The 26,756-nt window shown below is 44.9% G+C and overlaps 2 protein-coding genes and 1 long non-coding RNA gene across 11 annotated transcripts in view; 1 reads left to right on the top strand and 2 right to left on the bottom strand.

The window, feature by feature from the left end:
* Positions 1-1,434, bottom strand: part of PPIP5K2 (diphosphoinositol pentakisphosphate kinase 2) — an 83,127-nt gene extending 81,693 nt beyond the window's left edge. For 3 of the 5 annotated variants that reach the window (XM_039545518.1, XM_039545527.1, XM_039545525.1), the window contains exon 1: positions 1,294-1,434. The gene's annotated coding sequence lies outside the window, so the exon portion shown is untranslated. Of the gene's footprint in view, positions 1-1,289 lie in introns of all 5 variants that reach the window. The other 2 variants (XM_039545528.1, XM_039545520.1) reach the window with 2 other exon arrangements.
* Positions 1,429-24,338, top strand: GIN1 (gypsy retrotransposon integrase 1). 5 transcript variants are annotated; one of them, XM_039545534.1, is made up of 9 exons: positions 1,845-2,009; positions 2,323-2,456; positions 8,655-8,800; positions 9,612-9,805; positions 11,629-11,934; positions 13,232-13,420; positions 13,526-13,702; positions 13,900-14,188; positions 19,693-24,330. In XM_039545534.1, exons 3-9 carry the CDS (start codon positions 8,662-8,664, stop codon positions 19,974-19,976), a joined length of 1,578 nt encoding a protein of 525 aa, XP_039401468.1. In that variant the 5' UTR covers positions 1,845-2,009; positions 2,323-2,456; positions 8,655-8,661; the 3' UTR covers positions 19,977-24,330. The 5 variants fall into 5 exon arrangements, with proteins under 5 accessions (XP_039401467.1, XP_039401470.1, XP_039401468.1 ...); XM_039545533.1 differs by lacking the exons at positions 1,845-2,009; positions 2,323-2,456 and adding an exon at positions 1,429-1,534 and having other exon boundaries at positions 19,693-21,588; XM_039545536.1 differs by lacking the exons at positions 1,845-2,009; positions 2,323-2,456 and adding an exon at positions 1,637-1,792.
* LOC120408500 lies at positions 2,887-25,379 on the bottom strand. The gene is made up of 3 exons (XR_005600734.1): positions 25,322-25,379; positions 4,908-5,013; positions 2,887-3,305 (listed from the first exon to the last, which is right to left on the bottom strand). It is a non-coding gene; the product is annotated as an uncharacterized LOC120408500 (long non-coding RNA).
* Between the last annotated feature and the right edge of the window lie 1,377 nt (positions 25,380-26,756).

The raw sequence follows: 26,756 nt of genomic DNA, 5'->3' as shown, positions 1-26,756 counted from the left end.
ATTTAGAACAACTTAACCCCTGTCAGAGAGGTGGATTATCTACATTGATGGAAAAATCCCTTCTGGCAACATAGGAGTGTCTACACTACAGTGGTACAACAGCAGTGCCAGGCTGTGACTCTGTAGGACAGAGATACCTGGAGTCAGCTGACCTCAAAGCAGGTGAAAGCTGGATATCAAACCTAACAATTATGCCCACCATGTTTTAAAGGAAATATGTTTAATTTGCTAGATGATGGACATCATCCATGTGTTTGGGAAATGCTGAAGAGTTCTGAAAAGCAAATGGAAAACCAGTTTCTTTGAAATAACACATCAGGATTGCATCCAACTTATTTGATTGAATAGTTGGAGAAAATCACCTGGTGGCCCAAGACTCTTTATTAGTCTAATTTTATTTCTTATAAGTTCAACTAAGATTTTGTAAGAACATTCATGCAATAGCCTTTAAAGTTGTTTTTTCCTATGGAAAAAAGAGGGTTTCAGTTTGTAAACCTGTGCATCACCCTAGTTATCATTTCACTGCCCTCAGGCTGACTCTACAATTAAGGAATAAGGAGTGTGACATTTTGTGACTGCTCATGTTTATGGAACAAAGCCCAGCGTCACCCACCTCAAACACGCGGTTACAGTTTCAAGGGAGTTTGGTAACAGGAAAGAGTTAGTTCTGTCCTCCAGAAGTAACCTCTAGCTCCCAGGTTAAGATCAGCGTTTGGTCCCTAGCCCTAGCACTGTTCACGCTACACACGCAAAGGGTGGCCGCACGTGGGGAGGGAGGGCGGGCGGGCGAGCACCCCAGTGGCTCTGGGCAACCCCTGTGCCCCCACAGCCCTCGGGAGGAAAGGCACTGCTGGCACCGGGGACGCGGCCATCTAGAGCGGGGCCCCGGTCCCTGCCACAGGCCTGCGGGGATCGCAGCTCCGGCGCTCCCCGGCTGCGCTGCAGCACTTACAAGCGGGAAGCGCGTAGGGTGGCGCGGCCACACGCGGATGTAAACGCCCCCCGAGCCCGGGGCGGCGCCGGGGACTCAACAACCCCCGCCCGGAGCCCGAGGACTGACACCCAGGCGCCGCGGAGATGGGCACAGACGCGGGGAGCGCCCCCGCCAGGTCCTTGCGCCGGGACCGGCCTGGCCGCGGGCGCGCAGCGTGGGGCAGCCCCTTCCCCGGCGGGCTCCAGCTCCCCGCGGGCCCGGGAGTGCGGAGCTGTAGCGCCCTTCGCGCCACTGGGCTGCCTCCCGCTGGAGAAAGGGGGACCCTGCCGCGGCCCCCGGGACGGGGTCTCCTCACCTACCCATGCCGGCTCGGGTGCCAGGGGCAGCGCGCCGCCCGAGCCCATTGAGGAACGAACAGGAGCCGCCCCGCCTCGCCCCGCCCCCGGGCTGGCTGGGCCCGCCCCCCGCGGGCCAACCCCCCTGAGAGTCGTCACTTCCGGGGGCGCCACATAAGTCCCTCGCGCGGAACTGCCACTTTTTCTCGCCAGGCCAGAGAAACACGATCTCGGCCCCCTCGGGGCAGGATATCGCGATAGCCAGGTGCGTGTTTATGAATCTAATGCGTGGCTGGTTATCGCTGTACGTGCCTGACTCGTTGCGTCCTGGCAACAAGGGGGAAAATAGCGCGCAGGGACGCAGGGTTTGTTTCGCGCATGCGCAAATCCTCGCAGGCAAACGGAGCTTAGACACGGCTGGTCGGGACTAAAGACCCCAGCTTGCATTGCAGTGTCGCGAGGACAACCGTTCTCGGCACATAAGGCTCCATTTTCGTCTCCATGGAGACTAAAGTGTTCCAAGGTGCGGCGCCGCCTGGCCGGGGGATAATCGGAGCGTTGCATGCTGGGAATCGTAGTCCACGTGGCTCGGGGTGCTCCCGCCGGCTGGGCAGGGGCTGCGGCGGCGGCGGAGAGCGGGGCTCGGCACGCGCTTCCCCAGGGCTGAGGGAGGGACGCAGCCAGGCTCAGTCTGCAGCCTCGCATCTCCCGCTCCGAGGCGCCCGCAAGCACTAGGCACAGTGAGTCCGTGCGTGAGATGGGTAGGGCTGGGCGGGGCCCCTGCCCCGCGGTGTGACCGCCGGGCTGCCAGGCCCTTCAGCTCCGCTCAGGGCCCTCAGCGGGGAGTTGGGATGATTGGGGTTGGGACACTCCGCTGTCCACTCAGCCGCAGGACCCGTCTCCTGGCGCCTGTGGCAGTGGGGCTCGCCCATCACTACTCCCACAGAGTAAACTTGCATGCAGAAAACCAACCAACATTTGCGGTTGCAAAGATAATCTTCTAAATGCGTAACAGCCTACACTAGTGGGGCTCAACCTTTTTTTCGTTTACAGACCCCTTTGGAAATCTTAGACATAGTTTGCAGTCTTGCATACCTCCCCGGGGGCCATGGCCTGTCTGCCCAAGCCCACAGACTGATGGCTCCAATGGCAGCTGCTGCCGATGGATAGCTCTTGCCACCAGCAAGGTGATATTAACAAGACTTTGTTCAGTTTCATGTTGCCTTGCAGCAACCTCTGGGCAGCACTGAAAAACATCTGTTTTGCATCCCTCCCCTCCCCACCCCCCAAACAGTGTTAAAAGAACATCAGTGTTGCAAAATCAAGCACTCAGAAGTTAAGAAATGCCAGAATGACAGTCGCCCATGCAACCTTCATTCACATTCTTGTATGTGTCCATTATCATCTTTAATTATCCAATCACAAACGTTTTCCCCATAGGACCCCTGCCTCATTCATTACACAGGATGCACTGTGCTCTGGGGAGCTGAGTCAGGGTTGTATAGTGAAGGGGCTTTTATCAGTAGGGTTCCTGCTCTATTTGTTTCAGAAATTGGAAGGTACAGAAGGAAAGAACCTGTAGACTGCAGGACAAGAAAATATGATAATATGTGGTCATGTAATTAAAGACTATCAGAATGCATATGCACAACAAGGGATAAATTAAGATTGTACAGACAACTTTAGGAAATTACTGGGAAATGTCAAATTAAACTTTTCAGTGCTTGACTTTTCATTGACATTGTTTTAATTTTGGGATGTAAATTCTTAATTGTTTAAAAACTGCTGAATAAACAGAAATTCCATCTTGGAGAAACATATTAACCCCTCAACTTCACTTCATGCATTGGGCTGGATCCTAGCCTCCCCATTCTCAGGGCTCTGTTGCTTTATACCAGCTGCCTGTGGCCCGTAAATTCTATTCTGTCAGCTGGAGAAGGAGGGGAGAGTAGATGCTGCTGATGAACCATGCCACTTGTCAGTCCTCCTAAGTAGAGGGACTCCTTAGATAGCTGGTTAAGGGCTGCTTTGCACCACTGGAATAGCAGAAAGTAGCAGGAATAGATTAAAAAATCTGGCCCAATATAAGCAGTAATATCTGATGAGTTGCAAGACACTTCCTGTTCTCTTTCCTTCTATTGTTTGTCATGTTCACTTGTTGAGACATTAATGAAATTATAAACTGTCTGGGTGAATCCAGACTTGGAAAAGCTGTCATGATGGAGGTGGGTGTTTCCCCACAACCTGCTCACTTGAGTTAGGACTATAATTGCCTCATCCATGCTATGATTTTGACATGTGCTACCTAACAAGTGGTTTAAAAAAGCCCACCTTTTCTAGTTACTCCAGAGGGAATTCTGTGACAAAAAAAATAAAAATTCTGTGTCCCCCCCCTAAATATTCTACACACAATATTTTAAAATTCTGCAAAATTTTATTTGTCAACAAATAAATGCGGAGGTGCCACATGGCAGCCCCCGGACACAGACTTGGCAGTGAGACTGCGCCCAAACCTGACACAGTGCAGGGGCCAGGGGAGGGTGGGGTGGTGCTGCAGGGTGATCTCTGACCTACATACAGTCAGTGGCCTGTGCTCCCCACTGCATTGCTGGAACCTCCACATTTAAATTATTGACACACAAAATTTGCAGAATTTTAAAATCATGCTCAGAATTTTTATTTTTTTGGTGCAGAATTTTTTGGTACAGAATTCCCTCAGGAGTACGAGGTGAAGCAACTCACTAGGGTAAGCAGCCCCATGCCAGGCACACTAAGTGTGAGCAGGGAGGCTCAGCCCAGCAGGATCCAAGTGTGGAGGGGCTTAGTGTGGGGGGGTCCAGGTGTGGGATGAGAGGGTTCTGTGTGGGGCAATCTGGGTGTAGACTGCTCAGTGGGTGGGGCGGGCCGGGGGGGGGCAATGGGACACTGCACGGGGTCCAGGTGAAGGTTATTGGGGCTCAGCAGAGGGGGCTGTGTGTGGGGTGATGGGGCTCAGCAGGAGGGTACTGGGGAAGTGGGTCTTAGCAGAGTGTGGGTCCAGATGCAGCTGTTTGGAGTTCAGTGGGATGGGAGTTTGGACATGGGGGAGCTCATGGGGTGGTCCAGGTGCATAGGGAGTGGGGCTCATCAGGTTGGGGGACTCAGAGGGGTGTGGCTTGGGTACATGGGTGGGGGGTCTGGATGCAGGAGGGGTGGGGTTGATGGGGAGGGGCTTGGTGGGGTCCAGATGCAGGGGGGGTTGAGGCTGGGGAGGGGGTCTGGGGGGATCCAGTTGCACAAGAGTTGGGCAGATGGGGGAGCAGCTCCCCATACAGATATCTCTCACTCTGCAGTTGAGGAGTGATGGGGGCAGGAAACAGGGGAGGTGTAGAACCGGGGGAAGTTTCTGGAGGTGGGTCAGACCCGGCCACTCAGTGCAGGGGAATTGTACTCTTCGCCCAGCCAGGACTAGCAGATGAGTCTGGTGCAGGGTACGAGCCACTGGCTGGGAAGGGCTGGGTGCAGGGGGTGAGACTCAATGGGGTGGAGGTTTGCAGAGGGTCTGGGTATGGGGGGGTCTAGATGCAAGGGGTTGGGTGGACAGGGCATGGGTCTGATCTGGCACCGGCCAGGGTGTCCCCAGCCCTGCAACGATTTACCTCTCTGCGAGATGCTCCAGGTGCCTGAAACGATATGCCCACGCTGCTGGGGAGGGGCACATGATGGCTCTTGCAGCTTCCTTTTGCTTCCATGTCAGAAAGACATCTAATTTGGTGTGAAGAAAAGCACATAGTAACTAAATACTAAAACTGTAACAATCCATAGGGACATAGGAAATTCTTAGTGTCCAGGAAGGAAGCTTATTTAGTTTTTTCTAGCAAAGCACTTAAGTACATGTTTAAGCATTTGCTGTAGTGTTTGTTGAGTTAGCCATCGTACTTGTAGTCTGCAATATAATCTACTTATCAGCCCTCTTTTTCAAACTTATATAGTTGCTACCATTGCTGGAGATGAGTAAAGACTTCTCACTTAACCAAAACAAAAGCAGTTTTCCTGCACAGGAAGACATAGGAGCAATTCTAAATATGTGATTTCATGCTATTCTAACAAATACTGTGTTATGTGAAAAACATTCACTGTTTCCAGTGACTTGATGTATGAGGTACTTAGAAAACTTATTACATTTAATACAACTTAGATTTTTAATGCTGTTGTTCCAGCATGTCTGATCTTGTAGCAATAGTATAACTGAAAATTGGAAATTTTAATGTTGATTATTTATTTTACATAAGTTAAAACAATCTTATTGCTGTGTAGCCCATCCCTCCTCTCCCCATCCACTTCCTGCTGTTTTTTATCCCATATATACTACTTCCACCAGTTGAGTCGGACCAGCCTCTGGGTTGCTCCAATTTATGCTGGCAGTTTACACTTATCCTGGCTCCCAAAGAGCCACTCTGTCATCCAGGATCACCAGAGCACATTGTGTTCTGGCCCCACTCCTGATATAGCCCTTCCCCATCAGATGTCCTCTATGCTGGAGGACCGGGATCAGCTGGTATAAGCTCCAGACCTATAGTACCTGAGGAGTCTCCCCGGCCTTACAGCTGTAGTAAGCCCCCTTTGTGTTTCTGCAGTATTACAAATGGAACTTATATGTACATGAAAGTCTGGCCCATGATGTCCAAGATTAGACATTCTATGGGGTAAAGACCTTGTCTTTTCTGTTGACCTGTGAAGCACAATTTTAGGTTCCTTAAAAATAACAAAACAAAACTTAGAGCTGCTGTGTGTTGTTGATATTTATGAAATCTCATTAATGGCAAACACATGACATTTCATTTTTTTTCTGGAGGGGGAATATACTGCATATTCATGCATACTTAATAATTGTAGAGCTTTTTCCCTCCCAAGAGTTTAACAAGGAAGATATAAACAGTAAGCTGAAAACAAATACCCACTGATTTACATTTTTAGTGTTCAAATAGAAACATTAATGAGACCATATAAGACACAATGGATCACTTCCAAAGTGACTAGATAGTTCCTCTTAATCATTTGTCTCTTGTCAGACGTAGTATGGAAACTAAAATTCTGATTACGTGCTCGGTCACACTGTGCATCTTGTGATGCAGTGCAAGGATGAGTGGGGAAATTGCTTACACACCAAGAATAATTTCCTAATTACAATAAGGAATGATATATAGATAGATAGCATATCAGTCTGTTATGGCCTGATCTTGCTCCCATTGAAGACAACTGAGCAGAATCAAACTGTAAAAATTTAAACTCTTGCTTATAAATGCTGTATCAGATTTTTTTTAAAATGGACTACTGGAAAAATCCATGCAACTTGCATGGATTTTTGTCCTTCACCTGTCATTTATTGGGAATTATTCTGAAGCTACTAATGTTAGACCTAAGCTTTTCCTGTACTAATGACATATTCTATTAGTGGCATTTCAGTTTATTACCATGAACCGAGGAAAGTCAACACATGGGTGGGGAAGTAATTGTTACCTGTCATGCAAAGTCTGATTTCAAAATCTAATTTGCCTGACAGATTAATGAGCAAGACAAGCTTTTGTGGTAATCTCTATTCTGGGAGTTGTTTTTGTCCATTTTTTCCACCAAGATGCTGTCTGTCTGGGTAGATAATTATATGATCCCCAACCATAGTATTTAAGAACCTTATTAAATATTTAAAAATAGAAATAGCAATCTCTCTCTATGATTTGATTGTCTTTCTACGGGATGTGATGGAAGCCCCATTGCTTGGATCTTTTACAATATAATTGACTAAACAACATCAGCTATAGACAGAGGGATTGACTACGTGATGTGATAGGTGTTGTGTATGTTTTACATCTGAGTAAAGGACGAGATAACAAATGATGTAGCATGATGGCCATAAATATGGAGTAAGGGAATGCAATATTTAGCACAGGGGTCTGCAACCTTTCAGAAGTGGTGTGCTGAGTCTTCATTTATTCACTATAATTTAAGGTTTCGCATGCCAGTAATACATTTTAACATTTTCAGAAGGTCTCTTTCTATAAGTCTATAACATATAACTAAACTATTGTTGTATGTAAAGTAAATAAGGGTTTTAAAATGTTTAAGAAGCTTCATTTAAAGTTAAATTAAAATGCAGAGTCCCCCAGACCAGTGGCCAGGACCCAGGCAGCGTGAGTGCCACTGAAAATCAGCTCACGTGCCGCTTTGGCACGCGTGCCATAGGTTACCTACCCCTGGATTAGCATAACAATTAATATGGCCAGATATTTACACATGAGAAAATCACTAAGGCTAACTAGCCTGCGCGCGCTGCGCGCTCGCGCAGCGCGCGCGCAGCGCAGCGCAGCGCTCAGAGTGCGCCGCGCGCGCTGGGAAAAAAGAAGCGCTGTCCAGCTCCATCTCAGCCCCTGTGGGGACGCAGGACAGCGGGGGCGAGCGCTGGCAGCTGGGGGGGATTTACACTGGGGGGGGCGCGCGCGCCGCATTTGCAGCAGAGGTGTTGTGTTTTTTCACACCCTGCTGCAGCGCTGCAAATTTGTAAGTGTAGCCAAGCCCTAAGACAAAAATTGGTATCGCTCTTTAAAAATACAGCAACTAGGTGGTTTAGTTAGAGAGACAAATGATGCAGCAGGAGAGAAACAAAGGGACAAGTCTTTTGGAAGAAGAGGAACTTGGACTGTAAAACCAGCCAAGGCTGAAAGAAATTGACTGCGGGAGATAGAAAGAGTCTATAATTCAGGGGAGAAGCCATGAGCTGCAGTAGGGGTTGTCTAGACACCCATGAGGACTCTGACCAAACCCCAAAGAATGCTTGAGTTGGGAGGAAACTGAAGCAGGGAAGCACATATAGGTGTTTTATTGTTTTTACCTACATTTCCATATCTCTTGTGCTGCCTAAAGTAGAAAGTCACTGTTTTTAGAAATCCCTTTTGCAAAGCTGCTGTCTGTTTGCTTCAACTTTCACATATCTCTGAAGAGAGAAACTATAAACCAAAGGGCCCACGAGGTTGGAGCTCTAGGAGAGGGTGTGCTTAGGCAACTGGGGAGTCTGGGAGAGCTAGCACTAGTCTCAAGGCCTACGCAGATGGACTGCAGTGTCTTAGGTCTCAGGAGGGGGTGCTACAAAGAGAATCTGCACCCTGAGAGTCATCCTACAAACCCAGAGCCAGAGGCCATACCTGGACCATTTTCAGATTCAGGAAAGCATAAAAGCACACGGGTCCAGCATGTGGAACCCAAACACAAGAACGTGGTGAGGAAGGGGGACAGTCAGACATTATGTGTAGAATTGATATTCAAACATAAGGGAATGAAGGGGCTACAAGGGATCTAGTAACGGTTGGAGCAACTGTCACTGCAATACACTGTAAAATATTTGTGCATTTTAGGCAAACAATGGTTCGTAGCGGAAAGAATGGTGGGCTCCATCTGAAACAAATCTCCTATTACAAACGAACAGGAGAATATCATCCAACTACATTAGCAAGTGAGAGAAGTGGAATAAGAAGAGCAGCCAAAAAATTTGTTTTCAAAGGTTAGAAATATTTTCTCTCTTGGGAAATCCATTACTTCTGGTTTCCTTCAGGTGAAGACTTGCTCATAGCACATTGAGAACAGTATCTGATTTATTTATTTTTATTTTCTTTTGGTACTTGCTTTATAAAATAAAACTCATCTGTCTATCCCAGGTTAGCATATACACGAACATTCTCAAAAACAGAAAATCTGTCCCCTTTGGCCTCTTTATCTGCACGTTTAATTATATTTAAAGGATATGGAGATCCATCTAATAATTAAAGCCCATTTTAGCTACTAGTGAAATCTGTAGCTATTGGGGGACCATGACTCAAGGAAACTCAAAATGTAAACCCTCAATTTTAACTCCTGACAAGGAGCATTTGGTTTACCACAATAGTTAGGGTTGGAGGGAGTGGCATAGAGTGGATGGGAGGTTGGCTCCCAAGGTGCTCATGTGGGAAATGGAGGGATGTGCAAAAAGCCCCTGGTGTGTGCAATGACCTCTGCCAACAGAAACTGTGAAGCATGTGACCCTCTTAGTCTTAAAAGATTATGCTTCAGAGAGACTTCATGGGGGAATGCAATCTCTCTTGTGCTCCTGTGGCGATGAGTAAGGGTGCATTGCCCTGTATTCAGAGTTAATGGAGTACTGCAGTAAATAAATATTCCAAGCAAAAGCTAGATTTGGTATGTAATTGTACACAGCTGAAAATGGTGAATAATATGAGTTTAATAAAATGCATAACCAAGTATATCCAATAGTTTAATAGACTTCTGTGATCGTTCTGTCTTGATGACACAATCTGTAATATTTTTTTTCCTTCCAGAAAATAAGTTGTTCTATGTGGGAAAAGACAGGAAACAGATGCGTTTGGTAATTGTTTCAGATGAGGAGAAGAAGAGAGTGCTACACAAATGCCATGAAAGTGCTGCAGGTGCTCATCATGGAATATCAAGGACTCTGACTCTGGTGGAGTCTAGTTACTACTGGACTTCCATAACCAATGACGTCAAACAGTGGGTATGAGTCATAACTACAGAATATCTTTATCTGATCTTTGTAATAAGCTTAATTGAGATAGTGCTGATTACTTTGTATAATTCTTTTACAAGACATATCTTTTGCTTCACTTTAACTCAAAGAGCTGAACAGATATTTTGCTCATACTTAAAAATAAAAAAGTGTGTGTGACGGGTGTATGAGCATGTTTGTGCTAAAAGTAAACCCTATGTTATTTAAGAACATGTTTCTCATTAAAAGCCAGTGGGACTTAAGATCTGTAGGTACTTTTGAAAAAACACCTAAGTCCCATTGGCTTCTATGAGATTTGTGTTTTTAAGTCACTTGGGGGCTTTTGAAAATTCCTCCTCAAATTGCTATTGGGCTGATACCTAGCTTCAGTTCAGAAAGAGAGACTCTTTTCAGTATTATGAGTGAATGAAAATGTGGTGTTAGAAAAACTAAGTTTGTGGGCTAGATCATTGGGACTAAACTTCCAATGCTCTGTGTAGCTTGGGGCCCTGAGTAGCTCTAAGACTCTGATTCAGCAAAGCACATGAACTTATTTAGATTTTTAAATTATTTTTAAAGTTACAGTGTTAGTCAGACAATAAAGTCAGAACTACAAGTTTAAGATCCCAATAGGATCAGTGTTTACATATGTGCCAGGTGGCCAAGTAGTATTTTCTGTTTCTCCTTTTCTTGTTAACAGTGTAGCTTAATGTATAGCACAATGGTGCATTGTAGGCACAGCGTGTACTAAGTGATGGTGAGGGGTTGTGCTGCCTCAGTGAGAGCACCAGGAAGCATTCAGACTCAGAGAGGCAGAATACGTGTAGGTGTTGATAGATACATAGAGGCTGCAAGACCACTGTTAACCCCCTTTATGGGATACAGCTTACTATCCCGCACCACCCACACTCTGCCAGAATGGCTGGTCAGAGCATGGGAAGGACTGAAATTGTAGCTCTGCCAATCTTTATCTCCTTTTGGGCATTAGGGGTACATGGGGGAGTTTCTTATGAGGGACACCCAATTGGAAATCTTCTTGCACCCCTTATCACACAAATACATACAGATTGTGTACCCACAGAATCTAGTCCTGAGACATAAAATGTATATACAGATATACATATACATGTTGTTCAGTGTTGCCAAATTATTGTTGCTCTTGCAGTCAGCTACATTTCTTTATACTTGTGATCATCTATCTAACTTTCATGTTAAATGAAAACAGTTCTTTGCATTTGGTTTAGATAGATAGATATAAGATGAGATCCTGCTAAGCAGATAAATCTGGTCTGTGCAGTGCTATGCCAGATTCTGCCTATATAACCTGTGCACCTAGCCAAAGGAAAATGACCTTAGTGCAAGGGACCTTCTGGTGGCATAAGGCCAGCATAACTTGTCCTATGCACATCACCTCCCTTCTACCAAAGGAGGAGGCTTCACTGGAGCAAAGGGGACATGACTGGGGGTTCCCTACCTGCTGCTGATGCAATCAAAGATAGTGAAGGCTGCTTTAATTTATACTGTAGGTCTAGAACAGCACGCTGAGTCCCGGGATCAGTGGTATTCCAAGTTCAGCTGTAAATTATTTTCATACAACTACCTCCAACCTGTGCTATGTTGTGTGGTTGTATTTGATTTTGCTATAGCTGAATATCTGTCTCAAATGTTTAATAGTATAAAGAAATGTAAAATGAATGGGATTAGTGTAGAATGACTGAGATGCCCTAATCTCCAGCTCTCGTTGGAATGATAATATTTAAATGTTTATTCTAGTGACATGCCTTCAGCAGACACTTGTTAGTAATGTCCCTCTGTTCTTGTTTCTGACCCAGGTGTATGCTTGCCAGCATTGCCAGGTGGCAAAGAATACAGCCATCATAGTACCCAAATTACACCCTATCAAAGTAGAGGATCCATGGACTGCAGTCACAATAGACCTAATGGGACCGTTTAATACCACCCGCAGAAACCATATGTATGTCATAATGATGACAGACTTGTTCACAAAATGGGTGGTGGTTCTGCCACTACAAGACACTTCAGCGGTAGAAATTGCTAAGGCAATTGTCAGTGTGTTTTTCTCGTATGGACCACTTAAAAAAATAATTATTGATCAAGCAGAAGAGTTTGTTCATCAGGTAAGAGAAGTCAGCCCTAAAAAGACTTTATTTTAGAGAAGATGGTATGTTTGATTACCATACCCTTGTATTTTAGACAATCTGAGAGGCTTAGGTGCCAAATTTACAGTGACTTGTTTATGAAAACTGGTGTGTTGCCATTTACCTTTGAGGAGTTGAGGCCATTGACTTTGCTTTCATGATTCAGGGCCTGGTCCAAGCTATCTGAGGGTGGGCACTAATTTATAATGCCTTAGATGCCTTAGTCCAGGGATCAGCAACCTTTGGCCCGTGGCCTGCCAGGGTAAGCACCCTGGCAGGCCGGGCCGGTTTACCTGCCACATCCGCAGGTTTGGCTGATCACGGCTCCCACTGGCTGCAATTCGCTGCTCCAGGCCAATGGGGGCGGCAGAAAGAGGCAGCCAGCACATCCCTCAGCCCGCGCCACTTCCCACAAGCCCCATTGGCCTGGAGTGGCAAACCGCGGCCAGTGGGAGCTGCGATTGGCTGAACCTGCGGACGTAGCAGGTAAACAAACTGGCCTGGCCCACCAGGGTGCTTACCCTGGCGGGCCGCATGCCAACAGTTGCTGATCTTTGCCTTAGTCTTAGATATTTTTCCAGAACGCTCCTTTCTGATCACTGAAAATTAAAGGATAAAACAACATTTACTCAAGACATATCAAAAAGTCAAAGTATTTTCTCTTCTCTGTCTTGTATAGACATAAATGTATTTTTATTAGTAAAAGTTCTGTGAAGGAGTAATGGCAGTGACATATAGAAGACAATCATGCTTCAAGCATAACTGTCTCTACCTCATGAGAGAAGGTTCTGTTCTTTCCTTTATTTGTTGTGTTGTAGTATCCCAGTCTTTGATCAGGACCCCTGTGTGCTAGGCACTGTACAAACACAGACGGTCCTTGCCTGTGGAGCTTACATTCTGTGTAGTCTCCTTAGTATTAGTGTATATTACAGTGGGAATCCAATCTGTGGCATGAAGATCACTTGTGTCTATCAGTGGTGACTCTGCTAAATTTGTAGTTGCTTATACGTTGAAAATATTTCATGACCCACACCCTGTGCTTTTAAAATTAGGTTTAGAACTCAGCAGTTCCTGGATCCCATACCCATGCCCATTCCTTCAGACCACACTGTTTAAATTGGAACTTGCCTGTAGGTGGGTGTATATAAGGCAATCTTTTCTGTCACCCATATATGGTGGTAGGAAAGAGTAGAAACTGTATTGAGTACATAATATTTACTGCAGTGTAATACAAGCAGTGATTGTTCCTGTGCATTGTATGTTTTTGTCTTTAAAGATCAACAGAGAACTATTTGAGCTCTTTGGAATGAAACAAATAGTATTGTCCTATCCTCAGACAGATGACACAAATGAAAGAACATGCAAGACAATCAAGACTTTCCTGAACAAATACTGCACAGACCACCCCAATGACTGGGATGATAATTTATCTGCCATTGCATATGCTTTTAACTTGACTCCCATGGTATGTGTACATTATGTCTCTCTTGTTGGGAGTTGACTGACATTGTTATGCAAGTACCCACTAAGACAAGTACTAAGTTTGCCTGTGTTCTCCCCCTGTAAATAGGAGCCAGTCCAAAACACACCATATTTCCAAATGTTTAATCGTAACCCTTATGTGTCTGAGACTTCAAATGTACTGCAGGAAGCACAAGAGGATAATAAGTGTATGTTTGCCAAAATCCTTGAAGCAATTAAACAGGCTGATCGAGTATTGGAGGAAAGGAAAGCTACAAAATGCCAGGTAAATACCTAATACTAAAGTGTTAAGGTGAACATATTTGAAATATTTAGAAAAAATTCATGAGTCATGCATGACGAAAGATCTTTGAATAACACTTCTGTATGCTTCATGGTAAACTCTGTATTCAATCAATGTTATGAAAACATGCGGTTCCTCTCAGGAAAACAAGCTATAATTCATGTTATTTCTCCATGTAGATTGAGAAAAATAGGATTGATGAACAGCAAACTGGAAACAAGGTCAATATTAAAAGGAAGCCAAAGCAAATAAATCCATTTCATCTTAAAGTTGGACATGAAGTGCTTAGACAAAGGAAAAACTGGTGGAAAGATGGCCGTTTCCAGTCAGAGTGGGTTGGTCCCTGTATTATAGACTACATCACAGATAATGGATGTGCAATACTCAGAGATACCACAGGATCCAGACTAAAAAGACCCATCAAAATGTCTCACCTTAAACCATACATAAGAAGATCCAATGGACAAGGTAAATCTGTTACTTCTCTAATTCCACTTGCTTTAGTGTCATAGGGTATATTATTGAGCAAGAGGGAATCTTAGCAAATGTATCAGTGTTAATTACAAAGACCTTATACAGTAGTCCATGCAGTCCGTGCATTTTCAACAAAGAAGATTCTGGGCTGGGAACAGCATTAAGGAATCATGTTTAAACTCTTCTCCTGTTTGAAACCAGTTCAGCATGATTTGGCCGTAATCACACTAACTGGTAAACACATTAAAAGCAGATCTAGGTTGAATTACGTTTAAAGATTATTTCTTAACTTTGTTCTTGTCCCAATGAAGACAGGAGCAAAACTACTGAGATTTTGCATTTATTTGTTCATGGAAAAAAGGGGGTAAACTATTTATCTATTTCACACATCTGGAATTTTGGATCATTCTCAGTAATCTAGAGAGAGCAAACAGCTGAATGTTACAAATTCTGTAAAAAGCACCTATAATATAAAAAGTCCATGTATAAAGGTGTGGGCAGTCCCTCTGTGTCCCCTAGTGACCCTGCCGTGTGGTGCTGCTGCAGGTGTGGCCTCCCTTAATTAACTTCCCCTAACTGGGGTGGCAATAGCCATGGGTCGGGGGGAGAAGCCAACACACACTAATAAATAAATAACATGTCTTCTTTTTAATAAGGCTCTAGCACAGGACCAAGTACCGTACCAGCTGATAAAATTCTCACCTCAGGGCCTAGGTTCAGAACTCCCAAACATAACCCCAAGACTAAATCAGGCTTGGCTGGACTTCTGGAGCCAGAAAGAAACCACTGCCCGCAGCACACGTGGCTTCTACTTCCCCTTTCTCTCTCATCTTCCTCTTCCCTTCCTATTTATATATAGCCCAGCCACAGGGCAGAGACTCCTTAACTACCCTGTTAGTCTGTCCTTAAAAAGTAGTTACCATCTCAGTGGACTGTTTCTGATCGGGTATCTTTCAACCTGTAGTGTACAGGGGAGAATGCTTTTAGTTATATTGCTAATTATTAAGGATGTGAGCCACAAGGTACCTAGATGCCAAATTCCTATTTTAGGCACCACTGCAATCTATGAAACTCCTGCTTGGCTGCCACCTAACCTTGAAGATGCCTAAAATCACTCATCACCTAAGTTTCTCCTGTCTGAGCATGTGCACTACTACCTCACTATAGGGGCAGGATGCCTATCTCCCATCTAAGCCCCAGAGTGATTCACAAAGTAGGAGAGTCATCTGGCTCACCTAAGTTGCAGGCAGGCCCAATCTGGTAGGTAGCCTCTGAGCACACCTACTGGCTAGCGACCCTCAGGTGAATTCACACAAAATAGCCCTTTTAACCTTCCTTTATAACCTTTAGTCTAACTAGTGGGTAGAGTACACACGCAGGATATGGGAGACCTCCAGTTGAAGTCCAGCCTCCCCACTAGGCTAGGGAATATTCCGATATGGATCTCCCTCATTTCCCCTATTGCAATTGTTCCACCTTTAATTACATAATTGAAGAGTAAAATATTAATTGGGTCAGGAAAGTGAGAATTACTGGCTCTAAAGCCTAGCAGTGCAGGCACTATGATGCTTCTTCCCCTCAGAAGGAAGGGGGAATTGAAGCAGGGGTCTTGCGCATCCTGCATGAGTGCCTTATCCACTAGGCTAAAGGTTATAAGGGAGTTCCTTCTCCCCTGCCAGTTTCTTTCAGGCCCCACATGCAATTTAAAGTAAGGGTACGTCTATACTAGCTGCTGGATCGGTGGGTAGTAATCGATCTATTGGGGATCGATTTATTGCGTCTCGTCTAGACGTGATAAATCAATCTGCGAATCGACGCCCAAACTCCACCTCGGCAGGAAGAGTGAGCAGCGTTGACGGGGGAGCCGCGGCAGTTGACTTGCTGCCGTGAGGACGGCCAGGTAAGTCGAACTAAGATACTTCAACTTCAGCTATGCGAATAGTTGTGTATCTTAGCTTGATTTCCCGCCCCCCACAGTGTAGACCAGCCCTCAGATCAGCCTGCCTGGTTCATGGATTGATTGTTAAGCAGATAGGTGGATCTGTACAGCCCAGAGTTAGATGCCTATTTTCAAAAGAAGGGCAGGACTTAGCGCACACATTTTGTGAGAATCTCCCATTGGTAGTTTAAGGTGGCTGCCCACCTAGTGTGCTGGCTTTTGTGGATCCCATTCTTAGGTACCTATTTCTCCTCACTTACTGTATGGGGAGACGAGGCACCTCAACTCAGGCTTTGCAAATTGCAGTGTTCCTGTGACTTCTCTAGGCACCATACTACTCAGTGTTACAACCCCTAAGTCCCTTCATGGATCTGCGCCTAAAATGTTATACTTAGGGAGAGAGTTACTGGAAGTGCCCCTACTCATCTCCAGTCTATTTCTACTGCTTCTGTGACATCTTGAGCTGCACTGTCCTTACAGTGTAATCTGTAATCGGACAACAGTGGCCATTTCTGTTTCTAGTGCTGAGTCACTTAACACAATCTTTGGAAACTATTGAATAACTCAAGGTTCAAAGACCTTTACCACAGAACATAACTACTTTTTTTTTTTCAGGCGGGTCTACTACATTACTGGCATACATGTGATAGTTCCCACTGTTGAAAATGCATCAAACTAATTGAGCGTTGTAGCAATACCAATGTCTTTTTGTAATTAACACAGCAGACACCTGAAACTAACTTGGAACTTCTTTCATTTCTTAGGAGAAACTGGTCATTATGCTAAATGTCAGCCTCCACTACACACAGCTACAAGAAAACTTGGTTTCTTAATCATTTTTCTCCCCAGAAATGTGATAAAAATAACCCATATTTTCTCGTCTACTAGTTTCAGGGTTAAGAGTTACCTCTGAGTTCTGTTTAAGGCTCCTCAATCATGTGAAGATGTACTCATGTGCTTAACTTTATTCATGTGAGTAGCCCCACTGATTGAGTTCAATGGAGCTATAGTGTGAAAAGTTAACATAAGTCTTGACAGGATCAGAGCCTAATATGTTTACTATGTTCTGCGTAGACTGCATAAAAATTTAGATATCCCCTGTTCCCAACTAGTGCTTCAGAGATTAAGGACAACAATCACAAGATAAAGGAGAAAAAGAATTAGAAATCTATTTATACAGCTAATAAAATCCTGGACTAAATATTTACAGGCATTAAAATGGGGAGAGATATTAACCAGGTTTTTCCAAGTAATTGACAAACTTTAACAATGAAACAATTTGGGCCATATTTTGATGCATTTCCTTATGTGGAGCAGTGAGCAATCCCAGTGATTGTTAAATTAGAGGAGCAAAATATTAGTTGACATGAGTAAGTGTATTGGAATCTGGCTTTTTATAAATAAATACAGGGAAAGAGAAAACTATCATCCATATGCGAACATGTACTTCCTTGACTAAGACTTTGTCTTCATTAATGAAAAGGTGTTTTCTTACTCTGAAAAACTAAACTGTTAACTGCCTTGCTGTAAAAACATAAGGGAGAGTCCTTTAGTTTTTACTGCAAAGTAAACTAGACAAGGCGTACATAAGCAGGGGTATAATGCTGCCACCTTGTTGCTAACTCAAGGTAAACACTAAGGATTTGTTTTATCAACCAGGCAAGGTACTAACAAACTTCAACAGGACTTTAAAAATAAAATGGAGACCTCTTTACCAAGCTGCTGCTGCATCCTCTGTAACTCTCACCCTGCCTCCTCAACTCCTCCCCCCGCTTCCTGTTTCCTGGCCTTCCAGACTCCCAACAGCCAGTGCTCCCAGTTCTAATAATCACAAGCAGCATCTAAACACCACAGAATTTTACAGTTCCATAACTATTGCAGGTTTATTATCTTGCTGTAAAAGCCCCGCCTTTTTAAGCAGTGAAGACAGTGCCTAAAAGTACAATGCTAAGATTTTCTTATCTCAGTTCTTATTCTTAGCACCTAGGAAACGGCTAGTTAGAGCCAGGACTCCTAACTTTCCAGGTTAGGACAACTGAATCCTCCACTCTAAGGCCTGGTCTACACTAGGGTGTAGTGTAGCGAATAGCGTAGCTGAAGTCGAACTACCTTAGTTCGAACTTCTTACCTGTCCAGACGCCGCGGGATCGAAGTCCGCGGCTCCCCCGTCGACTCCGCCACCGCCGTTCGCGGTGGAGGAGTTCCGGAGTCGATGGGAGCGCGTTCGGAGTTCGAACTATCGCATCTAGATTAGACGCGATAGTTCGAACTCCGAGAAGTCGAACGCTACCCGTCGACCCGGCGGTAAGTATGGACGTACCCTAAGAATCAGTCCTTAACCCATGACTAAGGCTGCAAGTTTGTTACAGATTCCATGACCTCCACAACGTTTGCAGCAGCTGGTGTGCTGGCTCTGAGGCTGCTCAGGCAGCCCCTGTGGCAGGCGCAACAGCTGCTGCTGGAGCAGTCTCGGGCCCCTGCTCCTCCCCCAGCAGCAGAATTTGGGTGTGGGAAGGAGCAGGGAATTGGGGCACGGGATGGACTGAGGCGGGCTCTGGGCAGCACTTACCTGGGCGATTCCCTGGAAGTGGCAACTTCCCCCTTGCTCAGCTGCTAGGCAGAGGTGTGGCCAGGCAGCTCTCATTGCTGCCTTCACCAAGAGCACTGGCTTTGCAGCTCCCATTGGCCAGGAATCCTGGGATGTTGCCACTTCTGAGTATTTCTCCAGGTAAGCACTACCCAGAGCCCACCTCACCTCACCCCGTGGCCCAACCCCCTGCCCTCTCCCACACCCAAACTCTGCTGCTGGGGTGGGAAGGCCCCGCCAACCCCCTCCCCCCAGCACCATTGGGGCTGCCCACTCTCCCCCTCCCCACCCCCCACAACAGCCAGGCTGCCCTCCTCCACCAACCAGCAGGGCCCCCGGGCAGCCCCCCCACAAGTTTTATTCACCGGTATTTATAGTAAGAGTCCTGGACAGGTCATGGTCCATGAATTTTTGTTTACTGACTGTGACCTGTCTGTGACTTTTACTAAAATATCCGTGACTAAAATGTAGCCTTACCCATGGCCTCTAATAACCCACCTTTACCCAAAAAAAATTCCAACCGCAATCTCCCAGGAGTTTGCAGTCTGCTATGGGAAGAGCTGGGTGAATAACAGATTTTTTCAGTTAACTGACAATTCTGAAAAAATTGTTTTGACCTAAAATGAAACGTTTCCTTTCACTTTTGAGTATTTAATGGCTTTCTTAATTTTTTGTTTAGAAATTTCCTTTAATTTTTAAGAGTTTTCTTGAATGTACACTACTACGGTGGCATTATAAGCCTTATCTTAGAGGAGAGGAGACTGAAAATTTGGTGCTCATAGAAATTAAGGGCCTGAAATTCTGTCCACATTGTAAGACTGACTTCACAAAAATGTTCTAGCCATGCTATTGAAACTGCTTTGAAAATGGGTTAGCACCCAGCATCATCCTTTTTTACTCTATAATTATGTAGAATGACTTTAAATGAAGTAGAAAGGGCCACTCTAACCAAAATGTTCTTTGTTGTTGCAGACAACCATTATCTCTTACAAGGTGCAATAGTGGTTGACCATGACTACGTTGGCTTATCGGAAAGTTCGTATGGGCCATGCCCACAAGACACCATTGCCGAAGGGGAAGTAAATACCCCTGCAGCAAACAATCTGCTGTGTCCACCCTGCAAAGACAGTGAACCATCAGAATGTAAAAGTCAGTCTGAGTTTACTGAAGATCATAACGTTCTGTCAGCTAACTCAAATCCAGAGCAATGGTCTTCAAGCTGTTGGACTCTTCAAACCAAGCTAGAGGATACTTAAGGAAATAAAACCCCACAATGTTTCACTAGAAGAAATGGTCCTAAACATCTCTGGTGGAATGGAAAGGGCTTTAGTAGCTTTAAATTCCTTAGCCAAGTTTTAAATATTGAAATGTTAGATGCTTGTATTTACAACTATATATATTTGTGAATAATGTGTGTCTGGTAATTAGTTTGTATATATACACTGACATGCTTGTTTTACAAGGAATATGGGAATAGTTTAGTAAAAACACATTTCACCACTATACAAGGGGATTTTGTCTATAAACACAGTGCAGATTAGAGTTAACAGTATGCGCCTGTCCACAGCGCATTAGTCCTTAACCGCAAAAGTACAGCATAGCATTTCATTTTATGGCCTCTTCACTAGTCCTGTGGGTGATTCAAGAGCTCTGAAAACTCCGGGACTGTAAGCTGAACAACCTGACCAAAGTCTGTCTCCAGCTCCAGAAAGGTGAAATGGTTCACACCGTCCTACTATTCTACAACTTTGTTTCCAGCTCTTTGGGGAAGTTGTGAGCTCTGCCTTTTACACCTTCTATTCTTTATAGGTGGCACAAGACTCTACAACCACATGAAACAGCAGAGCTGCCAAAGCGCAGTGCAAGAACTGTTCTGCTTGAGAAACAAATAGCCCTACAGTGACATGGGCAGAATTTTTCCAGTTTTACTCCCAGCCCATCAAAACACTTCAGGGAAAGGAGGTTTTTAGAGTCTTTTAGGCACGTTAAGGCTGCCTAAAGCACAAACAGGGACTGTCTTTGCTCATCTCCATATCATCTTCAAAGCAAATCTCAGAGATGTAGCCTCCTTGCAGCATGAGCACCACCCCAACTGGTTTGTGTAGGTGCTTAGGACTGCCTGGCTGGCTGCTCAGTCTGTCCCTGTCATTGGTGATTTTTATCATGCTATCAAAGGTTTTGGAACTCATGTGATTAACCATGTAGTGACAGTCCTTGGTAAATGTGTTGTGTGGTTCACTGATCTTCCAGCTCTGAATCTGCCTGCAGTCTCCCTTACCATTCCTTCTTTTCATAAAAAAACAAAAAACTTGCTCTAAACCTAGAAAGGGCCCTGCTCTTCCTGACATCCACACATCTTACCTTGCCTCTCTCTGAAAATTTGAGTTGAGATGAATTGCGAGCTTGGAGGGGAGAAAAATTACCATGTGTCCATGCATAGGAGCTTTTGTACTTGTGTGCTTGCTATGGTGCACCTTTCAGAGTCCCAGAACCACACACCACCACAATGGGGCTAGATCCAGGAACCATGGAAGTAGATAATTACCACCCATTGACTTTTGGAAGTAGCCCAGGGCTGGGAGCTTTAGTCTAACCTCTTTCACTGACTGGTGTTACTTGTTTTCTGCACTTCATGACCCTTATTGTTGACCAAGCTTCATACTTCCAGTGGTATTGCCATTAGTTCATAGTTTTGATAACAGTACTAGAAGATGCAGAAGGAGAGCTAGTTGGAAATAGTTCTTCTGCCTGAGGGAAAATTTTGATAAAGTTAGTTTCAGATTTTTTTTATGGAGAATTTTGATTTTTTGGTAAAAATTGAAAACCAAAAAATCTCAGCCGCAAACCAAAATCTTCATTTTGGAAATACCCCCACAGGGCAGATGGGGAATATAAATTTAGGTATCTTATGCCCCCATTCTTCTCTTTGGGATGGGCTCCCTGGCCAGCCTCTATCTCCCCACTTGCCTCGCCGCTATGGTACATCACTGGAAACTTGGTCTAACTGGTGAGCCTGGCCCATAGAGGAGAATGGGGGCATGAGGCACCATGCTAGCATTTCCTAATCTGATTTTTTTGGAGTTTGGCCCAAACCTTTTCAGGTGATAAATTTTTGGACAAAAAGTAGAAATAGCTGCAGCAAGCAGACATTACTCGTGAAATTTTTTTTTTGTCATAAACCCAATTTGCCACTGATAAACAGTTTTCATTGAAAATTTTCAGTCAGCCCTCATGCTTATTGAAGGCTCAGCTAGGAAGGGAACCCAGGACCAAGATTTTCAAATGCTGCTATTGAATCTGGGTGGCTAGTGTGAGATGCCTGTAAGAGAGACTTAACTGTAAAAACTGCTGAGTGTCCTCTGGAAAATCAGGTCCTGAACATGGAGGAACACAGTTTTGCCCATTAAGTGACACTGCCCGTTGGAAAGAATATACCAAATCTATGTGCTTGGCTATGCTGTCTGCTTTCCACATACTCACTTTACCAAGTACTTTTGAGACCCACAGATGACTGAGGGTTATATCATTCATTGACAAATACACAGTAGCCGGGAAACCTGTATCTCAGACCCCTGCTTTAATCACCAGTTTGCACTCGTCTCCCAGAACCAAGAATAGAGTCCAGCATCCTACTGCTATCTAGAAAACAGTGGTGCATAGTGCACTCTCTTTAGCTCTATCTTAAAACTTTTTAAAAATAAAATCTTAGGAAATTCCATGTACAAAACCATCATTATTAAGGTTTAAAAGCCAAGCACTCAAATAGGAAATAACTAACCTTGATTCTGCCCATGTGTATTATCATATAATCTGGAGTTATATGATCACATACCGTTTTTATAGGACTCCTGTTTTGAAGTAGAGGGCCAGCTGTTCTGAACCATTGCCTGCTCCCTTTATGCCTATATTTTCCCAATTGGAATTTCACCCATCAGAGGTCAGATCTGGCAGAGCCAGCTCCTCTAACTTCATGTCCATAGCATAAGGTGCACTCTAGCAATCCCCCGCTAGAGGGCAGTCTCTTGGCTTCAGGAATAAGATCAGACAGAGAACTAGGAAGCTGCCTCCTTTATTTCCCTCACCTCCCTGTGGGGTTCAGTAGAGCATCTGGCCTGGATGTTTTTCCACCAGATACTAACTGGTCTTTGTGTTTGTGTAATACCTAGTGTAGTGGGGTCCTGATCCAGATTGAGGTCTCCAGGCATCAGTATAATACAAATAATTAATGAGTGCTTTCATAGTTACAGTGCTCAAAAATAGAGAGCACCAAACTGACTATGTGTTGGACAGGAAAGTAAAGGGCTGAATGCACTAAAAGGAATGAATAGAATACATGATACTAATATTTCATATTTCCTGGTAATTGCACAGTGGCAGCTACACATGAGCTCCTCAGCTCAGCTGACTAGATCCCTCTCTGGGTATATATAGTCAGGAAGATATTTAATAGTTTTAGGCAAATTAGCAAAAGGAATTGGGAATTTCTGGAGACTTGTTCAAATTTGCCATAACAGCCAGGAGCAAAATTGGAAGAAAGGCAGGAGAAAGCCTGAACCATTGCTGCAGGTAGGGTTGACAACCAGCCATGCTCAAAGAAGTATCATAGAAATACTTCATACACTTATTATAGAAAACGTTTCTACTGTTTGTGACATTCATTGAGTTCTGTCTTCCAGAAGAAAACTCAGAGCCACTATTTCATCAAGACTGACTGCCCTCTCTATTCACTGCACATGCATTTAATTTACAAGGGGACATGCCTCAACTTCCCTAGTCAATTCTTTAAAGGGTGGTTTGTGACACATTGTGGTGTTTATAACTAGAAGGGGGAAAAATGGAGCAAATATGTTCAGGGAATTGAGAAAGAGAGAGAGAGAGCGGTGAAGTTGGTGAATTCCACAGTATAGAAACATTTTCATGTTTCTATCTGGTTAGTGTACTAAAATTATTTACATATACAGTTAGTTGAAATAAATGATGGAAATTCACTATGCTATCGTAAGAGAGTTTTGTTCAACAGTAGATGTGTGTTTAAACAAGGGAGACCGGAGTATAACAATGACTTCTTGACCTGGGCGTGGTTATAAACATACTATCCTAAAATGTTTACTTTTTAAGTACAATGTATGGACAGTTCTTAGCTTTTTGCAGTAGGCTTAATATTCCACAGTGGAGAAGGCTGTTATGAGTCATGTGCTTTTCAGAACAGGCAGCTCTTGGAAATGTCATTCTTCAGGACTAGATTAATTTCTTATTCATGTGTACAGCCAAGATCCATGACCTTTTGTGACATGTAGTTATTTTAATGATTAGCATAATAAACTTATCACAGAAACCCCTCCTGATATTTCAAAAGTAGGCAATGGCATATGGCATATTTTTCTTTTGGGAATGGAGCTGATGCAGACAATTATTGGACTAGGTAAAAATAAGATGGGTGAATTCTAGAAGCTCAGCAGGCACTGGAAACAGAGGAAGGCAGCACATCAGCACCCATCATAATTTTTACTGCTGGCTTAAGTTGAGTGCACTTCTCTGTCTTGCTCTAAATTCAGTCTAAGAAAATGCTATTATAAGACACTGATGGTAGAAATTGTTTTAAATTAAAAACAAAAAATGATGGGGGAGAAAAGAGAATTTAACAGTGTCTACCAAGAAATAGAGATAATGTTGCTCAGTAGCATATTAAAATAATTTCTGGGCTAAGGTAGAATTTTTTGTAAAGACATTATCTTTTAGACATTTCTAACCAGAATAATAAACAATGTCAGAAGGAAGTTTCCATCAAGTGGGAAGAATCCTCTAGGAGGGAATCTTAGATAAAAACACCTCATTCTGGAGGTGTGAATGATTACCTTTGTCTATTATTCTTGACAGAAATATTCCCTTTTCAGTTCTTGCTTCTTCCTATGCGACTTTTTATATATTATTACACACCAAAACATACATTCTGAAGGTTGCAAAGTCAAATGTTCACAAGTTAGGAAATGCTAGAATTAAGGCTGCCAGTGCAACCTTAATTCAGCCCCCCTGGGTATCATACTGCGTACATTGTGTTTAATTACATAGTCACATACCACTTTCTCCACAGGACTCGCTGCCTCATTTAGTGCACAGGCCTATTTGATCCATATGTTCACAGCAGATCCCTATCTACCAAACCAAAAGGACCTCTCACTCGTCAGAGGGGAATGGGTGTAAAAGACCATAGGAATCCCCTGAGTCTAGGAGATGACAAATGAGAAAACAGAAAGTGAATGTTCCAGAATAGCACATCAAGCAGAGAACCATTAACAGCACCCATTGCTCCTCAAAAAGAGTCCAGGGAATGAGTGGATGCCCCCAGAGAAACTGCCCAGAGATGTGATCAAACAAGTGATCATAAGTGGGACCCACAGTTGCAGTCACAAAGGGCATCACTACAATCCAACCTCCTCCTTCTTGACTGATAGATGACCATCCCAGGGCTAGGCAAAGGCTAACAAGAAGGTCCAGAGACTTTGTGGGGCCATAAATAGGCTGTGACTAAATAAAAAAACTGCAAGGGAAAAGAGCAATCACCACCCTCACCAGACCCTACTCAGCCAGGGCCACTTCCTACCTGCATCGAGCAGCTGCAGCTCCAAGTCCCGGCTCCACAGGTGAGACCATCCTGATGTGGGTGGGGAGGAGGAAGAGAAGAGTAGCGAGTGACGGGGAGGGAGGAAGAGGAGTGAACAGAAGGCAAGGTCTTAGGGGAAGAGGCAGGGTGGGGGCAGAGCCTCAGAGAGGTGCTGGGCATGAGTGGTGCCTTGGGGAAAGAGGCAGGGCAGGGGAAGTTCTACCTCCCTGGAGCACAGGGTGGGGCAGCCCCAGAGCCAGCTGGCCCATCCCACTGACTGTAGTCCAGGAAGTTTCTGACTTTGGTGACATCACCCAGGACCGGCCTCCAACATACTGAGGGGGGCCTTTGCCACCTGTGCTGAGAGATAAGGATTACACAATAAAGGTTCATAACCTTGGCAGCTGTGACGGACCTGGTTACAGAGACAAACTTCCGGGGACTGGATCTCCTGGAAGATCACTTGGAGGCCCCTGCCTAGCATAAGGGAGTGCTCCCCATCAGCGACCAAGTTTAGTTTCACCTTCGCACCAACAGGGGGACAGTTGGCAGAAAGTTGGGGCGGGGGTTTGAGGCCTCCTCCATAAGTGACTCTGAGGTGGGTGGCATCACCCCTTTTGCCCCCGCTGCCAGAGCCTCCTCAGCCAGCTCTACCTGCTGGACTTTCTTGAGGGGCATGGAAGCAGGCCCAGCTGTGGCCCCCCAGAGTCCTTATGGGAGACCTTCTGCCTCTGCTTGAAGGGGAGGTGCTGGGCCTGTGCCTTACAATTGCTGCATGTTACCTCCATAACCAGTACCCAGACTTCTGTGGTGTTGTCATTAGAGAGCTGGCCAGCAGGGGTAGTTCCAGGAGGCAAGGGCAATGGGATCAGAGCTTGGGGAGGCAGGGAGGGGGTAATAGAGAGAGGGATGGTGTGCCTCCAAAATGGGTCCTCTCCTGGGCTCCCTGGCCACTGCCACCCCCTCCCTTTCATCAGCTGTAGGGTCAGCTGGGTGCAATATTGGGGGCCACCTCTGGCACCTGAGCAAAATTGTTGGCTGGTGGAGGATGAAGAGTTGTAACTGACTGGGTAAGGTCACTGGTGGTGGCAGCGTTGGCACCCTTCTGGGTGCTGGGATGACCCAGTGTTCCTCCTTGCTGAGCCAAGGAACAGTCCTTCCAGACGTGCCCCAAAGTCCAGCAGAGGAAGCACCAAGCCTTCCAAGCAGAATAATGGAGCTGGCTTAGGGCACCTTGGTAGGGCACCAGAAAGTACTCCTCCAAACTTCCCCCGCCACAGGCAACTAGATGGTAACTTGCCAGCAGAACAAGAAGACGTGACAGAGAGTGAGGTCCTTATAGCCCAGCAGTGGAGACCAGCTTTCCCAAGTTGGAAAGGGGAAGCAGAAGGGCAGCACTGGGGAGGAAGGGTGAGACAGAGATGAGGACACACCC

Source organism: Mauremys reevesii, linkage group 6 (genome assembly GCF_016161935.1).
Source record: "Mauremys reevesii isolate NIE-2019 linkage group 6, ASM1616193v1, whole genome shotgun sequence".
In the NCBI taxonomy this organism is placed as follows: domain Eukaryota; kingdom Metazoa; phylum Chordata; order Testudines; family Geoemydidae; genus Mauremys; species Mauremys reevesii.
The sequence above is the reverse complement of the archived record's forward strand: the minus strand, read 5'-3'. Positions and strand labels throughout refer to the sequence as shown.